This window comes from Pollicipes pollicipes, unplaced genomic scaffold (assembly GCF_011947565.3).
Source record: "Pollicipes pollicipes isolate AB1234 unplaced genomic scaffold, Ppol_2.1 Scaffold_6686;HRSCAF=7923_pilon_pilon_pilon, whole genome shotgun sequence".
Taxonomy (NCBI): domain Eukaryota; kingdom Metazoa; phylum Arthropoda; class Thecostraca; order Pollicipedomorpha; family Pollicipedidae; genus Pollicipes; species Pollicipes pollicipes.
In genome coordinates, this window is record NW_023596921.1 from 38,030,730 (window position 1) to 38,052,383 (window position 21,654).

Here is a 21,654-nt window from a genome sequence, read left to right on the forward strand (position 1 = left end):
AGAGAAGAATGTTTTATTTTTCAGCATGGTCGCCATTGAAAGCGAAATATTTCTCCGATTTACCCTTGATACTCCGATGGCTCTGGGCTAAGCTCATTTGATGACGACCTCCATCCATGTGTCACAGCTCCGATGGTCTATCCACTCTGCCTCAGCTGCACATAAACTCACCACCGGTGCCCTGCAGCTGTCACTTCAAAGCCAAAACAGGTAGGCGTTTCGTGCGGTCAGCTCCGGACTATCGGCTGGGAGATGCAGCCGCCTAAAGCGGCCTTCGCGAGCGGCTGCCTACACGTCTCGGGTCTTCCAGACAGATGGGCTCTCGTCAGGAGGTGTGACACCTTTGTCAGCTTGCCTCGCTTCTTCTTTTTCACACCATCCGTCAGCTGCACTATTAAGCTGACGTAATCTCATGTGCTCGTTCTTTTGTTTGGTATGCAGTTGATCATAATGATACCACAGTCATCCGAGAATGAAATGTTCGCCGCCAACGCTTTGCCTGTAGAGGGCTTGGTGGAAGGTGCGAAATGCTTCGGAGTGTGGCGGACCCCTTGTGCTACAGCACATGCTCCCGCGCTCTAATACGGGGCCAGCGTTGAAGCCACGCCCCATTCACTGTCAACACACGCGAAAAAGGTTGCAGGGCCAGCTCTGTAAGCAGCAAACAGCTCCTTACTCAGTACATCCCACTTACGCGGGTCTTGTCGGCTCAAGTTTCGAGGCAGCCAACGGGCAGACGCCACGTGAAGATCATCACGGGTAATGGTCTTCAGCTAAATTGCCTGCGGAGCTCTGTTGCGATCGTTCTGATTGTGTATGGATGCATCTGATAACGTAAAAATATATCTGACTGAGTATTGTGGCCTCAGAAACATCGCCCTGACCGATCATTATCTTTAAGTGACCATCAAGCAAAATCGGTGGACCACTTAGCTGCCGTGTAGAAACGAAGAGCCATTTCTGTATACCCGTTTACCAGCGGTGGGAAATTTCCTTGGCATTTTCGCTTTGCTGGGGCAGACATTTTACAGTCGCTCTCCATTCAAGTCCGGATGTGCCGTCCGTAGCTACAGGCATAGTGAAGGTATTTTGCCACCGCACGGCATGTTTTAGCAACAGAGGAGCGGAAAACGTCAGGTTGCAGTCAAAGCACATGCTTTTTTACTGAGTGATGCCTGTGAGCACGCGCTCACTGCAAAACCTGCTCTCCTCTCGGAGCTCTTCGATTCGCCGCGAGTCCGCTCGCGTGTATGCGTGCCTAACGAAGTTCTACGTTATTAGTTAGCAGTGCCTTATTGAATTGGGAGGTCCCTTTCGCGTGAGCAGTCTCCCGTTTACGTTGGAGGCACTCCACGAATCTCCGTCTGCTCCTCCACAAATGGTTTTTGCGGGCCTCTGGCAATGAAGACGTTAGCGTCATGCCAACATTATTCTCACACGTCTGTTCAAAATCAGGGACGTGCACACAACTCAGGCCTATCAAAAGACTTACAGGGCAATGTTCTTCAGTCACCGGTTTATGTCTCCAGTCTCCTTCATGTGTAAGGTAAGGGATGTCTATCAATTACATCATGTCTTTTTGGTCATGTTTCGACCCTCCCTCTTCCGTTGGTTGCGCGCTGCTTATGCCGAGCACCCCTCCCCCTGGTTACACTGTGTTAAGCGTTACAGCCCAAAAAGTAATGTCCACACGACTGCTGGTTTAGCTGGAAATTCGACACAAATCAACGAGCGTCCTTCTCGTCATAAGAAGAAGTCAGTGATATCCGGTTTTTTGGGTCTTCATTTGTTTTCAAGATTTGGCTTAATTTGCAGCCACATCTAAGCGTAACGTTCCACAGCCCAAAACCTCCCCTTCCCACCTTGTTACGCTTCCATTACGCCCCACCAATACCCCCCCCCCCGCCGTGACCTGCGCTGCATAATGTCCATCTGTCATCACGGCGCCCCTCGGCCCATACAACTGCACGTGTCGAGGAATGTGATCGCAATGGATTGGTGATTTCTTGCGACAACGTTGTTCTCGGGACCAAGGAGTGAGGCTTGCGACAGAATCCAAATGAGTCAAGTGCTTGAAAGTGGTCACCAGTAACTAACCTCTGCACTTAGACCCAATGCCGGTACATGTAGTCAAGCATCGCGCAAAGCAAGTCATGTTCACGTGCAAAGCAAATCATGCTCTTCGTACATTGTTTGTGCAATGTACGAAGACGCTAGGCTCTGTATCTGGAAAGCATCGCTGTTAGCAAACGTGCACTCAGTCTGTCTCTTCATGTCGATATCCGCGTTTTGCGCAAGTTCTCACGCGCGCATAAGTTAAAAACAAACACGTGGCGACACAAATGATGCCCGGAAACGAACGCGCTACGCAGCGCTGTACGGATCTGCGCGTACACACGAAACCGAGAGGCGGCGACTTGCGTGTTGAGTTGACCTTTATTTAGAGCTCACATTGTAGTCGTGTTTTTTTGCATGTATGGTGGTCTAGACGAGCTAACACTTCGTATCGTAACACATACGCCCCATCTGGAAGTCAATCGTTTAAGTTCACAGTCGACTATATCACGTTCGGGTCAGAAACATACACATCTAAGGTTCGCAGCTGCGTGACATATTGCGTAGGAACGGAGCTCCAGATGTCAACAGTACGGGCAAAATGGAATGTTGCAATCGTTTCCAAAGGCTACTGCTCAAGCTCTGGCGGCTGCACGCAGGAGCAGTTGCTTGTTGACGCGCCGGTGCCCCACACAATGCAGGGCACTGCGTCCAGGTCCTAAGGTCCCGGTGACCCAGAGACTAAACCTGCCAGACTCTCTCAAATTCACGGGGAGCAAACAATAGCACAGCATATTCCACGAAATCTAAAACATCACTACAATTACTAGCCTACATTCGGCAGCGATCATCTCGAGCGCGGTCGACATTGGTCACACGTATGTCTGCTACACACTGCAGTGTATAGCTGGAACAAATCACTAACCACATATTCTTTAATAAAATCAACACCAACAAGACACCTTAGAACTGTAACTCGTCACTGCCTTGCCACATTTGTGGTGAACCTAGCAGAATCACATAACATCACACAATTTAAGGCAAACACGCAGCTGAATCTGAGACGCCTCAGAGTACACTGCGCCTTCCAAACAGCTGGTGTCATGACTGCGTCCGAACGATTCGTCCACCACTGTGGAAACACGCTGCCCCCGACGAGAGCAGCTGTGGGCGGCCACAGGACGGTGGTCGATCCACCGCGAATATGAATACACACAGAGACTCGCACACATCCGCATGCAAATGCCTGCAATGCCCTTGCCATTGCCGCTCGCATGTTAGTAACGACGTGCAGCCACTGCTGTCTGAGCAATCAGTTGACGTCGTGACCTCTGCTTTCAATGGGGACAATGTCCAGACCTCCCTGGAGGGCATCTGCTCAGCTCAGAATAAGCCAACCGGTCTGGATATTCTGCCCGCCTTGTGACTCCTTTCTGGGGGTCTTCCCGCAAGTAAACTCCCCAGGGACTCTTGGTCAATTCCAACACCCTCACTGAATCGCTGTTCGCGAGCCCTCCTGGATACCCAGTCCGTCTCGTGACTTCCCCAACCCGTCCTGCGCCCGATCCATTCGTCATCACTCCTAGGACACACAGTCGACCTTGCGATCTCTCTTTGGACACTTGTCCCGTTTCGTAGTGCGTCTTTGAACACCTGGTCCTTCTCGTGACCTGTCCTGGACGTCCGCTCCACTCGTGACCCCTCCCGGGCCGCACGGTCCACTCCTGGCCACTCTCAGGCTGCCTGGTCCGTTCGTGACTCGTCCCTGAACACGCGGCCCGCCTCATGACCGCCGCCAGGCCGGCTGTTCAGTGCCGCGACCGGCGGCGCCGCGGCTCGAAGCCGGCGTTCTCGTAGCCGGCCTCCTCGCTGACGGTGAGCAGGCGGCCGGCGTCCAGCGACAGCGCCGGGTCTGCCTGCCCCGAGCCCGAAGGCGCCTCGCGACCGCGCGGTCCCGGCCCCGCCGGCGGCACCATGCTCGGCCGCCCCGACGAGCCCTGCCACAGGCGGCCGGCGGTTACTGACCACGCGGAACAGAGCGTCTTCATTAGATTATACGTCAGTGTGCTGGTTTGGGTAAAGTCCGGTCCGGTCCGGTCCGGTCCGGTCCGGTCCGGTCCGGTCCGGTCCGGTCCTGTCCGGTCCGGTCCGGTCCGGTCTGGTCTGGTCTGGTCCGGTGTGGGGTAGTGCGGTGTGATGCGGTGTGGTGTGGTGTTGTGTGGTGTGGTGGGATCCGGTCTGGCCCGGTCGGGTCTGACCTGGCCTGGTTGGCCTGGTCTGGCCTGGTCTGGCCTGGTCTGGTCTGGTCTGGTCTAGTCCGGTCTGGTCTGATCTGATCTGATCTGATCTGATCTGATCTGATCTGGTCTGGTCTGGTCTGGTCTGGTCTGGTCCGGTCCGGTCTGGTCTGGTCTGGCTCGGCTTTAGTTTGGAAATCGGGCCAGTTCACGGACTTTCTCTCTGAGATCCGCTCCCGCGTCACGCCACCTGTCTCGACTTCAGACTGGTGTTGTTACAAAGGATATTCTTTTCGCTCATTATCGTGCTCCGATCAGGACACCAATCGGTGAAGTCGTCAAAGTCTGGTTATCGGGGCAACGCAGAAGACAACGCAGTTGATCAACAACATCCGACAGAGTCCACACGCATCCAGCACACACAACGGCTGACGGTACTCATGAGCAAAGGTGCGGGGACGGGAGAGGGGCGCGGGGAAGCGGCACCCCTTCTAAACTTTCGGAAAATGTGACTTATCAAGGCCGGTAACTCTTTCAAAACGCTGACGGAGACGAATCTTTTTAGAAAAACGGTTCCTCCCAACACTTGAAGGAAAATTATCATTAACACTACATCGCTGCATCGCACAAATCCAAGTGCATTTTCACGTTTGTGAGTACTTTGACCCCTGCCGTCGATAATACCCACCATCTGTCCAGGGTCTACAGAGCCATTGGAGCCAAGCCGGGACAGGCTGGTCTCCAGACTCCCGCTTCAGTAGCGCTGCCTGGACCATAATCGACTTGCGGCGCGCGCCGGGCCCGGCGCCCTCCACAGAGCTGCTTGACGACGAGATTGGTGCTCTCATAGCCGCTGTCTGAGGAGGCTGGACACTCCTTGATGACCACCTTCTTGGACAGCGAGTTCAGCTGCTTTGCATCATCTGTGGCGGACAATCAAGCCCAGTTAGCGCCTGCAGTTTACTGTCATCAGAACCGCAGCTGATATTTGGAGGGTAGAAATGTCTAAACAAACACATTAAATACCATAAACTATAAAATATACACCGATGATGGGTTTATCTTCTTAATATCTCCGCCTAAAAGTATCAGTGGCGCATATTCCAAAAACGGTTTTCTCTACTGAGACCGCGCTCTCCAAACGTCCATCCCTGCTGAGCGGCCAAATGAGCTGCTGCTGACTGTGGCATACACTCGTCAGCCGGCTGGGCTTAAACACCTCGGGAGACAACTGACATTTGCGCCACAGGGCCCTGCGCAGCCCCTCCTCTGGCTGGTCGTAAGACAGAATGGTAGACAGCTGACCAGTCTGCGCTGCCGGCCCTGCGCTGCTCCCCCTGCTGGTTGAGCATGAGACAGAGTGGGAGACAAATGACTAGTTTACGCCGCAGGGCCCTGCGCTGCTCCTCCTGCCGCCTGAGCACGAGACAGAGTGGGAGACAAATGACCAGCTTGCGCCGCAGGGCCCTGCACTGCTCCTCCTGCTGGCTGAGCATGAGACAGAGTGGGAGACAAATGACCAGTTTGCGCCGCCGGGCCCTGCGCTGCTCCTCCTGCTGGCTGAGCACGAGACAGAGTGGGAGACAACTGACCAGTCTGCGCTGCCGGCCCTGAGCTGCTCCCCCTGCTGGCTGAGCATGAGACAGAGTGGGAGACAACTGACCAGTTTGCGCCGCAGGGCCCTGCGCAGCTCCTCCTGCCGGCCGAGCACGAGACAGAGTGGGAGACAACTGACCAGTTTGCGCCGCAGGGCCCTGCGCAGCTCCTCCTGCTGGCGCAGTACATCGGACGCCTCGGCGCCCTTGGCGTTCGGCTGCAGGTAGTAGCCGTGCGGTATGCCGCCGTACAGCTCCGGCTTGAGGATCGAGTCGACGTGCACCATGAGGATGGGCTCGGGCGCCACGAACGTCACGCCGTACGTCTCCCAGCGGTGTTGCTCCTTCACCGGCCCCCAGCTGACGTCCGGCCGCCAGAGCGAGGTCTGCCAACAGCGGCGCGGCCGTCACCAAGGAGGCGGGTCTGCGACTGATGCTGCTCACCGAGGGGCTGTGCTGGGCAGCCAGCGATAGCTGGTGCAGCTGGCAGGCGGTCCACAGCAGTCAGAGGCCTGTATCTCTAGAGAGCGTCCGAGTAATTGAAGAACACTACCCGAATGTGAGACAGTGGGAGCTGTTGCCGACTGACAACACGCCCTGGAACTGGCGGCATAAGGTATCACGCCGAAACTGACAGCCGCAGTGAGCTCACCGTTTTGCCCCAGCCATCCGTACTTCACGTTGTCAAGACCTAGACGGCAAAACCCGGTTCCAAACGAACGAGCAGCATCGACCATTTCGCACAGCGACATCTGCCACCAGCCCTCCGTGCGCGCCCAGTGAGTTTCACCGCTCTCTCCACTCGTGGGCGGGGAGGGAGGGGGGACGTCATCGACAGGCTCCAGTGCCTCACCTGGCCCCCCTTCAGCGGCCGCAGTGCGTCACGCGTGAAGAGCAGCAGCGCCACAAGCAGCGGCGCCATGCCCACCAGTCCGGCGGCCACGTTCACCCAGACCGGCAGCCGCTCGTTCCCGTACTGGGGCACCGAGTACCGGATCAGGCCGAACAGCAGCAGCGCCTGCCGGTGGTGAACAGGGCTCAGGCGACAGACGACAGGTATACGAGAGCGCCGCTTCGGCTCTGTGTCGCGGCTTTGTTTTATCGTATTTTCAAAGGTGAGAAATCATTGTGACGGGTGATCAGGTCAATAGCCTTAATTCAACTTCCCACTATTGCCTACTTATAACCTGCTGCAACTTTCAGAAGCTATTGGATTATGACACCCATGGAAGGGATTTAAGGAATGACAAAAAAGAGCCCCGTTGCCGCGGTAAAGGGCTCTATTTGTTATATGCTACACATTTGTACGGGGTTTTTAGCTGAAATAGCCATCTTTCAGATCATTCTGTACAATTCACACCCTTGTCCTTCTTAAGACCTAAATTTTCGAGCTTCCGAGCTACACGCTCGCGAAGATACGCAGACTTTTCAGGGAAACTATTTCAGGTCGCCCAGGCATCTATGACGCCATCTTAACATCATTCAAACCCTCCCATTCCATTAGCTATGCAGCGATCAATGCCGAGAAAATATAATTGTCGAGTCGTTCATATCTGACATTCCCGAACATGACTTCCAGATGTAACGGCCGTCAAGCGGCTCTCAGTCAATGTCGTGCAATGCACGATGACGTAATCAAACAATGACGTATTGAGGAGCACATTTCTTTAACATAGAAACTAGTGCTGTCAAGAGCAGTCGTTTCCACTTAAAAGTATACCAATACTTCTAAGTGAGCTTATTTCATCATATAACTATTTGATCAAATGTACCCACACGGAGCGGAATCTACTCTACAAAAATGTATATTTTCTGAACGGATGATATCTTTCTATGGGCGCGCTCATGCTATGGAAATACAATGTATTTTACGCGCCGCCATGCACTTGCCAGTAGCATGTTGAGAACACTGACCATGTGAACGAAAGGCACGGAGAACTTCCAGGCGGTGGTCCACCAGCGCGACGGGTGAAAGCCGAGCATGACTTCCACGTTGGCGGCCCACTTGTCGACGCCGTACACCCAGCAGAGAGCGATGCTCTCCACGGCGCCCACCAGCAGCGGCCCCCAGGTCAGCAGGTGCCGGTCCAGCGCGCACACCAGGTACAGCCCGTGCTGGGAGCAACGGAGAGCGGTGGTCGAGGTGCGCGACAGCGTATCTTTCAAGTGAAGACTCAGGGCGCCAGAGTCACGCAGGCGGGGCTGGGAAAAAACGCGGGCTGATGTCCGAGCCATGGGATCGTGGCACGGGACGAGGATCTCCCTGACACCGGTCGTTGGCACGTTTGTCATTGGGGACTTTACGACGCACTCAGCCTATGGCGTCGCCTGCCTGTCATCCTGCCAGGAACCGCGGGGAGTCGAACCCCCTACCTCCCAGACGCGCAGCTTCCCCACGGGCGCCCCGCGTTGTTGCGTATAGAGGGCACCGTCGGACGGCGCGGAGTGCGCAGTCGGATAACGCAGAGGGCGCCATCGTACAGACCTCCCCAGTGCGGCTTAAAGTCATAAAGTGAGCCGCAGTTTAAGCAAAGCGCTGGCGGTCGCGTCATCCGATCAGTTGTCGGACTTCCACCCGAGTGGTTCGCCTCCAATACCCGACCGGACAGGGGCACTCACCGAGCCAACCAGCGCCAGGCCGGAGGCCAGCATCAGCAGGCAGGCGATGAAGACCACCTGCAGACGCTTGCGCCGCCACTGGTCGAAGCGCACCTCGAGCGGCGCGCGCAGCACGGGCTCCACCCAGAAGCAGAGGTACCGATGTCCGACGACGGCCAGCAGCAGGAAGAACAGCGCCGACCAGACGGGCGGTCCGGGCAGCAGCAGCATCGCCTGACTGCTGACCACCAGCAGCAGCTCCGGACCTGCGCACAGGCGGCGTCGGCCGCGGAAGGGGATGAACTCATGGGCGGCGCCAACGACAGAAGAGAGCGAATATGATTACGTGCAGCAACAGCGGCAGAGGAGAGGGGATCGGATTATGGGCGGTGGCAGGAAGAGAAGGGCGGGGGATTAGACCATGGGCAGTGTCAGGAAGAGAAGGTCAGGGGATCAGACCATGGGCGGCGTCAGGAAGAGAAGGGCGGGGGATCGGAACCCGGGCGGCGTCGATGGAAGGAAGGAAATGACGTCATAGACAGTAAGGACGAAACCGCATCATAGACGGCGTCGGCTAGATGGAGGGGGCAGTGGCACGGAACCTGCGCAAAGGCGGTGTGGGCCGGGGCATGGAGGAGCAGAGCGGCACGGGTCCTGGACAGAGGCAGCGTCAGCGAGAGGTTGAAGGGAACGCGCCGGCCAGAGCCCTGGGCATGGATGGCGACAGCGATTGGATAGATCACAGGTTGGATCGGGCCACGGGCGCGGTAGAGTCAGCGTAGCCTAGTACAAAATCACCGGTCACCCCACCACATCACGCACACGTCAGTAAGTGATATGAGAGAGAGAGAGAGAGAGAGAGAGAGAGAGAGAGAGAGAGAGAGAGAGAGAGAGATAGAGAGAGAAGAGAGAGAGAGAGAGAGAGAGAGAGAGAGAAGAGAGAGAGAGAGAGAGAGAAGAGAGAGAGAGAGAGAGAGAGAGAGAGAGAGAGAGAGAGAGAGAGAGAGAGAGAGAGAGAGAGAGAGAGAGAGAGAGAGGAGAGAGAGAGAGAGAGCGAGAGAGAAGAGAGAAGAGAGAGAAGCGAGAGAGAGAGAGAGAGAGAGAGAGAGAGAGAGGAGAGAGAGAGAGAGAGAGAGAGAGAGAGGCTAGAGGGAGAGAGGAGATGAGGAGAGAGGAGGAGAGAGAGAGAGAGAGAGAGAGAGATATATATATATATATATATATATATATATATATATATATATATATATACAGGCGACAGTAAGTGATTATTTGTCGCGAGATTCGCTTAAGATCGCCATGTATAACACATATTCTTAGTCTTGGGGTAATCTCTTGACAACTGTTAAGATGATGATAATTCAATGACGAACTGACCAACAACTGATGCCAGATGAAGACCACACCATCCCCGAACCAATGGGCCCGCAACAGACAGCAGACAGCACCCGCCCTCACCGTGTTTGACGACTTCGTCCACGCCGAGGCCGATCCTTTTGGAGATGAAGCCGAGCGTGATGAAGGTGGCGAGCGTGACGACCAGTGCGGCGACCATCTTCAGGCCGAACAGGAGCAGCACGTCGCGGCGCATGTTGTGGCGGAAGCGGTGACGGCTGCCGTAGCAGATGACGCTGCCGGTGCACACGCCGTACGACAGCACCAACTGGCCGAACGCGTCCAGCCAGATCTGCGGTAACAGCCACCGGCGTCAGGCCAGGTTAGAGCAATATCGTGTCCGTGTCTGTTTATCTCTCTATACCACACAGGTCTTACAATAAGAGCCACTGTCGGCTTCCGGCCTTCAACTCAGGATGTTACATTACCTTTAGTTGTGCTGACACCGTCTTAAGCTCAGGGCCGTCTGTACGGCGGGAAAGGGCGGTCGAGGAATCGTTGTGCGGATTTACAGCCTGGCAGCTCGAGTAAACAGGCAGTTGGTGGCGGACGTCCGTAGCGCACGCGAGCATAACTATGACGCCGCAGCTACCCTCTAAGCGCAGAGCATTTTGGCATAGAATGAACCTGGCGACAAACTATCTTACTCGCATGAGATACCAAAGAAGAAAGTCACTGTACATGTAGGCAAGCAATTAGATTCTAGTCACGTCTCATATTTCACATTGTACGCACCAGCCAAATAAACATATCTGACCTCTGAGCTGCCGACGTTGGTCCACGGTATACGGAACAGGTATGAAAGTCCAATAAATGCTCCTGATCCATCGTCTATCGCCAGTACTGCGATGATGATTAACACAACAAAGAAGCACATCAGAAGGCCGGACACGGCGTTTATAACCTGAGAAAAACAAAACACCCGGTATTAGCGATGTTGCCAGTCGATTAAAGAAGCTCGATACTCTTGCTGCTCATGGATGAGCGTGGCAACCAAATGGATCGTTGGCAGCGTGGCCAGGATCGTTGGCGACGAACACCACGAGAATACAAGCGTTGTCTGATATATACGCAGAGCTCGCTGTAAACGTTAGCCTTTTCCAGCACCAAGGCTTGGTTTATCGGGAGTTAACAAAATGCACAGTGCGCTTGTTCCACTATTTGCATTAAGTCACTCCTCGTTAAGTGCGGCCTCGTGACTGAAAGGCTGTGGAACAGCTTTTGTGGTTGTGCCAGTCGATTGTAGCATTAAAGAAAACGATGTGTAAAAATTCGCTCAAGGGGTTGGCTGTATCAGTCGGTAAGAGTCAGCAAGGCACTTACAATTCAATATAGCGTACTACATTGTCACGGCGAACTTCATCAGTTAACATCTTTAACAGAAGCGCGCGGCCTCTGAAATACCTACTTTAGACTTGTAGTTGATTTTCCTGGTGAAGGTGAAGCTGATGAAGCACCAGATGACGAAAAGGCAAAGGATGAGCCTCCAGTTCTTGTAGCGGATGTCGCCGTCCGGGCAAGCCGTGTCGGATACCTCGTACCTGCAATCGAGACAGGACCTTGTCTGCTTTCCGCCTAATGTCCGCAGGATTCTACAGGTCGTCCCTCTGCGTATAGCTGCTCTCGCGAACCAAGCCAGCTGCTGTCCGAGCTCACGCCGGAGAGACTCTGTGCCAGTTGTGACAGCCGCAGGAAACGGAATGCTCGGCGCCATGACAACGCCGAGCCCTGAGCTTGGTTCAAATTTCACACTGGCTTAAATACAGCGTGGGAAAGACTAGTTTTTGAAATATTTTACCCCGCATTGTTTAGGAGGGGTTTCCTGCGCTTCTGCCATTTTTCAACAGCATGTAAGTATCAAAAGTTTAATGTTATCCACGGCATAAATCCGATTTGCATTGGTTTAGTTTTCCTGTTTTGTTGAGATTTTCTTATCATTGCGTCAGTTTTGCCAGAATCCAATTATTACTGCGCCAATAATCTGAAACACCAGCCTGGGTAGAAGCGACCTCCAGGTTGCAATCTCTATGAAAGTTGAACGACAAAAATGTCCTCTGACACGGACTGAAGGTCATATAACTATGTTTCTCGATTGTCTCGCATTCGCCGGAATACCAGCGCGCCTCAACAATTCATAGGGCCTACAGATCCTGCACACCTCCTCTGATCGACTGCTCGAGTTCAGAGTGACCTGAGCGATCAGTGCGACCTAAATACCTCTGACCGATCAGCTAAGCGACCGATCCGTAGTGATTTTCGTCGTGGTGCCCGACGCTCGAGTGGTTATCGTTCCTGAAGTGTTCGCCAGCGTAACATGTTGACACTTGCTGGCTTAGATCTCAAGACACTCCGGTCGTTGATCCCGTGTGATTGCAAGATGATTGGCTACGGACACACTATCGGCAGGAGTGTGCGCGGATGCACACATCTAATCAGCTGCATGCCTGACCCCGTGCCAGCGTATGTGTACTCAACACTTGCCGAGCCGTCGGTCAAATAAATCGTCAGTTCGCCGCGACAAAAGTCCGTTCACTATCTGCTGTGGCAAGTCGCAAAGTTTTCCTGCCTGTCTCTGTTCAGGAGCAGAGTGCCGTGCTGTTCTGCCGCCAGCCAGGACCAGAGCCAGTGCAGCACGAGGCCGTCTACGTTAACTGCACATTCGGTAAAGCGATGAGCGTATCCGCAGACAAGCCCGGGCCAGTTCTGCTGCTGGAACCCAACACAAGAGAAGCCAGCTTCGGCGCGACGGTCAGCTTCAGCGATCGTCCTGCTAGGGCTGCTGGGGCTGCAGATAAGCAGACTGATCCGTGGTCAGCTTCAGCGATCGTCCAGCTAAGGCTACTGAGTTTGCAGGTACGCAGACTGATCCGCGGTCAGCTTCAGCGATCGTCCAGCTAAGGCTGCTGGGGCTGCAGATAAGCAGACTGATCCGTGGTCAGCTTCAGCGATCGTCCAGCTAGGGCTACTGGGGCTGCAGATAAGCAGACTGACCCGCGGTCAGCTTCTCTCCAGACTGAGGAAACGGCCTGGCTCAGGCGCGCAGCACGACATCGTAATCATTTTCTCATTTGTAGTGCAGTGCGGTGTGTGGCACACACACCAGGCATGAGTCAGCGAGAATGACAGAATAAACAGTGCCCAATACGGTGGGCAGCGTGCATTATGCAAATATATATAAGACGCAGGGTGCAGGAGGACACTTAATGTTAATAGATGCTTACCAGAAGAAGGCTTCCGTTGATATGTGTGACCTGGTGTCGTTGTAGACTTCTTGTGGGCCTGCGATGATGCCGACATGATCGGGTTCTGCCAGTGAGGCATTCTCCGAAACATTTACTATATCAGTAGCGTTGCCGTCCACGTAGTAAACGATTTTGTCTGGAAAACAGGCGTGACAGGTTGGGCGACGTAGTAGGTCAAACAGGGCCTAGCGGGCTCGATTGACACTGTTTGTCAGGCTGACCACAGCCCACACATTCGCCACGAGATGAAGCTTCAGGTACCCAATGACTGCACCGGCTCACAGATAGGCAAGATTGACCCAGTTTTACCGCGCACCTAACAGTAATGAAGCCAACTCTTCCCAAACACTCCCCAAGCCGAGTCAGCGTGAATCTTAATAGTGTCAGAGACGCGATCATACATTTAAAATGCAAACACCTTATGATACTATCGGGATAGAGTAATTGTGACTTCCCGGACCTCAACGTCTCCTTCCGCTTCCTGGGTCTTGAAGCTTATTTTGTAAATCTCTTCACTTCTGTTGTTGAATTGCGACGTTCTTTTGAAAGATTCGCCTATGGAGCCGACAAACTTAAAGACACGACCTCGCGCCGCCAGCTTCGCATCCAATCGTATTTTCTGAATCGTGTCCTCATCAATTAAGGCTCTGTAATCGTGTGTGTTCTATGTCGAATGCATTCCTTGCTATCGAGCAAGCTATCCTCTGATTAAGATTTATGATGATATTTTCTCCATATGTGGCGAAGACGGGCATTTCTGGAAATTGGCGTCTCCCCGCACACCTGGCTTCCTGCCAGTTACTCTCATTGACGACGTGCTGGCGAGGACGTGCGAAACGGCTTTAAACGGCGGTATGTGAGTGGCGATAACGGTAAAGGTCATCTGAATGTAATCTTTTGGCTCTCTTGGCTGTCGGCATTTGGTAAACGGATAAGAGGACGATGCATTACATCAGCCCGTAGGAAGCTTGGACAGCTACGTGGACAGAGCTTTTTACAGAGCGTGGATAGTTGTGAGGAGCGTGAACAGGCGCGTATTGTTAAGTTCAAACTGCTGTGTGGGTGACAGCGAGACGCATGTGGGTCCCGTCGTAGCTGACAATCTGGTGTCAGCTAGTAACACTCAGAATTTCAGGCAAAATGGTAACGCCCGATAAAAACGGAAAATGGTGCCAGATTAGATTGACATTTTTGAACGTGTATCTACTGACATAAGTACCTGAATTAGTCCAGCATCAACGTGAGTGATGATAGTAGTAACATGCTGGCGATAAAGTATAGTAACAATGTTCAGCTCGTGCATGCAGTGTGAGTCAGCGCAGTGAACCAGTGTAATGTCAACCAGTATAGTCGTAGCGTTAATCATGATAGTGGTACCAATGATATCAGTATAGTCATGATATGATCCACGATGACCTACACGTTGAGAAGACGATGAGTTAGATCCGACCTGCCCACTTCACATGGCGCACATATTTTAGTTACACAAAAACAACAATAAAAGACTGACAGTTAGATATCGTAGACTGGAAGGTTTTTTCAAGCTGTACAATGCAGTCTGAAACGTTTGCTACGAATGTTCCATGCGTCCCGCAAACCTACCTCTGTACACCTCGGTGCAATTTGTAATATTCCATTCCATTTTGCATCTTTGCCAAGGTACTTCTTTGTTCATCGAGGAGAAGAGGTACAGCAAAGACCAGGCAACGACGACGCTGCCGTAGACGGCGATCAGAGCCGACAGCAGCACCATGGCGTAGCCGAAGCCTGCCGAACCCCGTGCCAACATCTCACAAACGAGTCAAACAACAACAGAGCCAACAATAGCGCTATGGCGTAGCCGAAGCTTGCCGACCACTCGATGCCAACATCTCACAAACATACCAAACGGCGATCAGAGCTGACAGTAGTAGCCGAAGCCTGCCGACCAGCCGGTGCCAACATCTCACAAACATGTCTGCTGACCACCCGGTGCCAACATCTCACAAGCATGTCTGCACAAGCACGGGGCTCTGGTTCGACACGGTGGCAGAATCCGATGGGAGCTATTGTGTAACGATAAGGCAGCGATGCGAATTGCGCAGCTTTCCCGATATCAGTTTATGGCAAACTTTATCGAACTGTACTTTGGAGTGCTAGTGGGTGTCAGCTGTGTGAATTCTGTCGCGCACTTTGGGACGAAAAATTCTTCTTGTTCACTTCTGGTAGGGCGCAGGGCTTAAGGCTTATGTGAATGCCGTGTGAGTGTTTGGATGATCTTGTAACAGCAAAGATTATCCAAGTTCAGGGATTTGTAAAAAGATGCGGAAGAGTCCTTTGCATTGGGCACGTGTCGGAGAGGGCTGTTAAAGAGGAGGTGTTAGGTTTATGTAAGGTAATGTTGTCCTCCTTCCGACGCGCACTACTCAGCGCGTGTCGGAGGTCGCACTAGAAGGGTGAGTGGAACGGTGTCAGAAGACGGAAAGTGCCTTCATCACATGAACGCATCATCTTGCGCTGTATCACCATGGAATCGGCGATGGCGACCCAGCGCAGCGCTTAGGTGCTAATGATGCACCAGATGTGCGCAGTGGACTAGGTCGGTAGTAGCTCATACGGGCGCATTGTGAGAGCATCCACATATCTTTTAGTGCGTGAATGAGTGAAGGGACGGTGGGGGATGGCACGGTAACATGTGAGAGTTTTGTAAGAAGTTGAAAACATGCGATTTAATTAAACTGGTCGTGGTTTGCGCTTGGCAGTGGCCAGTGAAATTGGAGGAGAGATTAATGAGCAGTTACTTGTTGGAAAAACAATATCGGTTTAGCATCTCGATGGCAAAACATCTCCGTAGTACATGTTGGCAACCGTTAAAATCTTCCAAGCGAATAAAGGGCCACTATGGCATCATCTCACCGGCAAATACAGAGGTGAACTTTCCAGCGAACATGGACGACTATAGGAATATCTCACCGGCAACTATGGGGGCGAACTTCCCAGCGAATATGGATGACTATGGGAATATCTCACCGGCAAATATGGGTGCGAACTTCCACACCTGGATGGCACTGCGACTGGAGAACTGGCCGATGGCAAACTCCATGTAGAAGAGTGGCAAGCCGACCAGCAGCGTCAGCAGCAGATATACGCAGAGGAAGCTAACTGCCAAGGGGGGAGGGCAACAGTATGTTATAGTGTACAAGTGTCACGATTTGTCGTCACGAGCGCTTCAGGGGGGGGGGGGGGGGAGCTGAAAAGGCTAATTGAAAAAAATTGTGGCATTCATCATCATCCAGCAGTATCCAGGATACACAAGCACAAGCTATAAAATTACTTAGCGATGGATGTCTCTGGACCTGGGGTCCAGCGAATACAATAAAGGCGAATAATATGCAATAAAGGCGAATACCTTAACGCGAAGAGTCATTATATGCGTACAAAATAACAAAACATTGTCGTCATATTCCCATCTAATTATCGGTTAAGGAGCGTGGTCAAAGTCCTTCACCAAATGTTGCAACGAAGACTTCAGAGGACGCGTTTACAACGTCGCACCTAAATGCACCGCGGAGAAGACGGCATTCAAGTGGGATGGCTATGCGTTGCTATCCTTAGGCTAGCTTACGCATTCGCAGATGACACCCAATTTTTTTTGGCCACGCCAGTTTAGATCAACTGCTCAGCACTAAGGTCCCCTAAAAGTGTGCAGTGGAAAACCAGGGTACCACTTTTCGCCGTGGTCGTGGTGGCTGTCGAAATCCGTCTCTGAGCCGGATGCATCCAAACGCGTGGCCACTTAGCCTTGCAGGCAGCATGCCGAGGAAGGCGAAGACAGTTGCAAGGATTGCTGAATCGTTGCTGACTGTGGAATGAATGCCAACGATCAGTAGCTCTGGTTTTGGGAAAGCCATCCATCACCTGCGTCCAGGGACGTATAAATAGAGCGTGTCGATGAGTGACAGGTGTAAGGACAGGAGACGCTGTGGCCGCCGTAACGTTCATTGTCAATGTGCATTATGTGTGAAAAACTCGCTACGCGAGACAAAAAGAGAATGTGCCACGCAATTTATGAATTGATCTCTCATTACAATGTGATTCATGTGTGCATTTTTGCCTTCCACCCAGCTACGTCTCTTAAAAGCAGTGGGCAAAAATGTAGCTGGGTGCTTCGTTAGATCAAAGCCTTCCGCATACCGCTTAAAGAGGCGCAGGAGGTTCACGAACGTCGCATGTAAGACCAACAAGAATGACTGGAAGTTACTGAACGCAGCCGGATTATCCTTACGGCTAATGCCTCTGGCATGGCAAACATTATGGTCCATGCACCTGTTCTCAGAAAGCTATGTACTAATGGGTGTGTTTAGTGCGGTCGCATTAGTGAGCTTGAAAAGAAGGCTTAAAAACGCCACAGAATGCTCCTGTAGGATAATCCAAAGATAGCAATGTGGCTAGAAACAACAAAACCTTGAAGGAGATGACTGTCATCAATGACCGAAAATTTCTTAGAATCTTTAGGGGAAAACGAATGTGCACTCTACCTGCGTCAGGTCCCTAGGAGAGCAAAGTCCTAAAGCTTGACATTCAAGCAAAACCGCTGGAAACTGATAGCCACCGTTAAGCCGGGTTGTACCGTTGGCCGGCACACCTGCAAGCTGAGCTCAACACGACCTCCCTCACGAGCGGCGTGACGAAACGAACAGCGGGGGGGGGGGGGGGGGTCCGGCGAGCTTCGTCTCCAGCTGCAGGCTCAAACCGGAACGAAAAAAAGATCGCGGTAACAGCGGCCGTCGGCGGAGCCGCGGTCGTCGGCGAAACGGCGGCCATCGGCGGAATGGCGGCCGTCGGCGGTACCGCCATGTTCGGCGAATGCATCTTAGCTATGGCGGTTGATCATGCTGTGACTAGTGCAGTACGGACACAGTCACTTCGTGACCAGCACTTCATCATGCCTTTTCAAAACACATTTAAAGTCTCGCTGTCTCGGATCAGAGAGGAGGTCCTGGGTCCACAAAGCAGCTCTTGACATCAACAAACTCTGGACAGCAGAAATGCTGCCGCTTCGAGACCAGGTGTTTGGCGCTACGGTATGCGGTATGGTACGGTATGGTAATACTGCCACTTCGAGGCCAGGTGTTTGGCGCTATGGTATGCAGCATGGTACGGTATGAAAACACTGCCGCTTCGAGGCCAGGTGTTTGGCGGCACTGGTATGCGCCAGAGCTCAGTCATAATGCAGGTACTACGCCCACAGACTCACCCCATGCGAGACACATGTGAAGGTCAAAACTATGCAGAGTTACCACAGTGGCAAAACCCCGGTAAACAGAAATGTTCCAAATGGAGGGCATTACGTTGCAGCCTCCTACAGAGTTAACTATGTAACTCGAAAACATTTTTGATGGGCCTAACTTGTTAAGTAATGCTTTGCAGAAAGCTGTGTCAAATCAGGCGACGTCATCCATTCCCTTGCATCCATGACACCTGTCCCACACATCAACTTGTTGGGAGCACACACTCGGTGATCATTGCTGGGAGATGTAAACAATCGTACAGTGGTCTTCAGAGCCCATAATTCCATTTCATGCAACCATCTTCAGAATTCTAAAAACGCAAAGATGTAAATCCGAAATTCCCTTAGTTGTTCTGTCGAGGAATGTCCCCACTGCCAGGCCATTTGCAGGGAATAATGGCATTGTTGTCACATGCGGTGACCGTTAATGGGTCACGCGACGAGAGAGCGGCATGTGAAATCTACAGCACGGCCATGGCGCCGGCGCACAATGCCACAGTACGGTCGGCTGTTCAACCAAGCCCGGTGCCGTGACTCACAGAAGCCGGTGAGTCACGAGCGGGACCGGCTGACAGAGCCCGGGAGTTCACGAGCGAGACCAACCAGCCGACCACCGCCCACACCCCAGGCCAGCATGCCGCCACTCCCGGCCGCTCAGCTGTTTCGGCTGTTTTCATGGCCTTTGGTGATGGCCGCGTCGGCGCAAAAACATAGCAGGTTCAGAAGATAATTGTTCACCATTGTTTGTTTAACCTCCGTGAACATGGTTGCAAGACAGAAGAAAGTGTACATAAGAAAAAATATAATAGCATTCAAACTGAAAGACCAGAAATGCAGTGATTAGCAGATTAGAGCACATCAAAATTCTAAAACCTACCAGTTTGCCAGTTTCCCTCCGTGCACGTAGTTTCAAAACCGAAGATAATAGATAAACATTTGAAATGAAAGACCAGGCATACAGCAATTAGCCGATTAAGCACATCGAAGTTATAAAACCTGACTTCAACATTCTAGGACGCGCTCTATTTACGCGTCAGCACGCTGCCTTTTTCCCAGTTCGCGCGACGCTGGCCGAACGACCCACCTCCATATTTGTGCATCATGAAGGGGACGCGCCAGAGCGTGGCCAGGTCAGTGCCGGCCGCCAGCCGCGACAGCACGGAGCTGAGCCTGCAGACGCCGGGGCCGTCCATCACGTCCTCGTCGCTGCCGTCCGCCTCCGTGCCGTCATCGGAGCAGCCGTCCGACGACTGCCGGCGGGTCAGACGCGGCCGGTGAGGGGAGTCGACGACTGGCCACGGGTCAGACACGGCCGGTGAGGGGAGTCGACGATTGCCGGCGGGTCAGACATGGCCGGTGAGGGGAGTCGACGACTGGCCACGGGTCAGACACGGCCGGTGGGGGGAGTCTACGACTGCCCACAGGTAAGACATGGCCGGTGAGGGGAGTCGACGACTGGCCACGGGTCAGACACGGCCGGTGAGGGGAGTCGACGACTGGCCACTGGTCAGACGCGGCCGGTGGGGGGAGTCGACGACTGGCCACGGGTCAGACACGGCCGGTGAGGGGAGTCGACGACTGCCGGCGGGTCAGACATGGCCGGTGAGGGGAGTCGCCGACTGGCCACGGGTCAGACACGGCCGGTGGGGGAAGTCGACGACTGGCCACGGGTCAGACGCGGCCGGTGAGGGGAGTTGCGCCGGGCTAGGCAGCTGTCGTCCCCTGAAACCGACAATTTCCCCCGGACCGGCAGTTGTCCTTTCCTGGGGCCGGCAGCTGTCGTCCCCTGGGACTGGCTGCTGTCGCACCGTCACTGCACTCCGACTTTACATTCGTTTCTAGCGAGCGGAGACGTCAAGTGACGCACGATTCCAGGACGGCTAATCCTGGCTACATAGCAAACGACCTAATCGGTAACAAATTTCGCTTCTGGTACGTGCATGCATGCTTCAATACAATCTTCCTAAACAGAGCTGTCGCCTCGCTCGTCGGCTAGCAGTGTGACTGCGCCAAACCAGACGAGGATCTGGAAGCAATCAGCGGCTCACCAAACCTCACTCACAGACGGAGTGTTGACACGGGTCAGATGTGCACAGTATTCAACCCTCAATGGCTCTGAGATAATGCCAGGGATGATAAGCAGACACCAGGGGCAAGCATCCTCGATCTGCTCAGAGCAGTACAGGAAGCTTCACTCCCGTAATTGACGGTTTGGTGTCACCGCGGGAGCCACCACGGGCCCTGTCGGCAGTGCGGTGGTTCAGTGGTCGCCGCAGCCTTGTGGGTTCGTGCTCCGTGCTCATTTTCCGCCCGGTTCGACTCAACCGGTGGTTAGTCTGGCCCGCGGCCTTGGCTGTCGCGCTGGCTTCGGTTGCCCCGAGACAAGGAGAATGGAAACCGCGTCATTTACAGAGAAACCCAGCCGTATCCGGGGCACGGTCGTCTAGACGTTCCGGACGGGTCAGTGCACCGTCGTCGCGTCACGAAGCAGCCAAATGCGACAGCACCGCCCGCGCGGGGACTGGGGACCGCGCTAAATGGTGGCTGAGGGAAAGTCCGCCTCGACTTGGCCCCGACAACTGGTCATCTTAAAATGCTGTAAGAAAATTACACTGGGAGTGTTCAATTGATGTCACTCACAGAAGTTCACGTCAGCACCAAGCATAGACATCTTAACGTTTCATATAGGCACGAAGACCAAGAACTGCCGTGCGAGGACTGGCACGACAAAATCTTTAAAGCCCAGCTTTTATGACTTCCACCTGAAAAACGCGAGGGCGGATCGATAAAAAACATATCAGCCTGCGCGGCGGTGTGAAGTGGATCATGTGCGACGCCTCGACAAGCAGGAGCGCTCACCTGGAACACGGACACGCCCTGGATGGTGCTGGCCGGCTTGTCGTCGTCACCACGGAGCACCACCGGCAGACCGTCGGTACCGGTCTCCGGTTCGTCATATATGGGCACCACCAGCCGGCCGGAGAGGCCGTCATCGACGATTTCTACCGCGGAGGGGCGGCGCGGCCAGCTGACCTGGGGCACTGTCAGCTGGCTCGGCGGGTCATCCCTGACCTCGGCGGCGGAGGGGCGGCGCGACCAGCTGACCTGGGGCACTGTCAGCTGGCTCGGCGGGTCATCCCTGACCTCGGCGGCGGAGGGGCGGCGTGACCAGCTGACCTGAGGCACTGTCAGCTGGCTCGATGGGTCATCCCTTGCCTCGGCCGATGACGGTTGAAGCGCGGAGCCCGGCGTGAGGTGCATGT

General features: G+C 53.7%; 1 protein-coding gene across 1 annotated transcript in view; it reads right to left on the reverse strand.

The window, feature by feature from the left end:
* Positions 1-21,654, reverse strand: part of LOC119108279 (sodium-dependent proline transporter) — a 36,909-nt gene extending 15,255 nt beyond the window's left edge. Inside the window, exons 1-13 of the mRNA XM_037231857.1 lie at positions 21,497-21,654; positions 21,251-21,424; positions 19,476-19,641; positions 16,132-16,263; positions 14,725-14,889; positions 13,102-13,258; positions 11,289-11,421; positions 10,638-10,784; positions 9,944-10,172; positions 8,507-8,751; positions 7,802-8,002; positions 6,741-6,905; positions 6,028-6,273 (exon numbers count right to left, since the gene is read on the reverse strand). Of these exons, the coding sequence (XP_037087752.1) occupies positions 6,028-6,273; positions 6,741-6,905; positions 7,802-8,002; positions 8,507-8,751; positions 9,944-10,172; positions 10,638-10,784; positions 11,289-11,421; positions 13,102-13,258; positions 14,725-14,889; positions 16,132-16,263; positions 19,476-19,641; positions 21,251-21,424; positions 21,497-21,652 (2,316 nt within the window). The 5' untranslated portion in view covers positions 21,653-21,654. The remainder of the gene's footprint in view (positions 1-6,027; positions 6,274-6,740; positions 6,906-7,801; positions 8,003-8,506; positions 8,752-9,943; positions 10,173-10,637; positions 10,785-11,288; positions 11,422-13,101; positions 13,259-14,724; positions 14,890-16,131; positions 16,264-19,475; positions 19,642-21,250; positions 21,425-21,496) is intronic.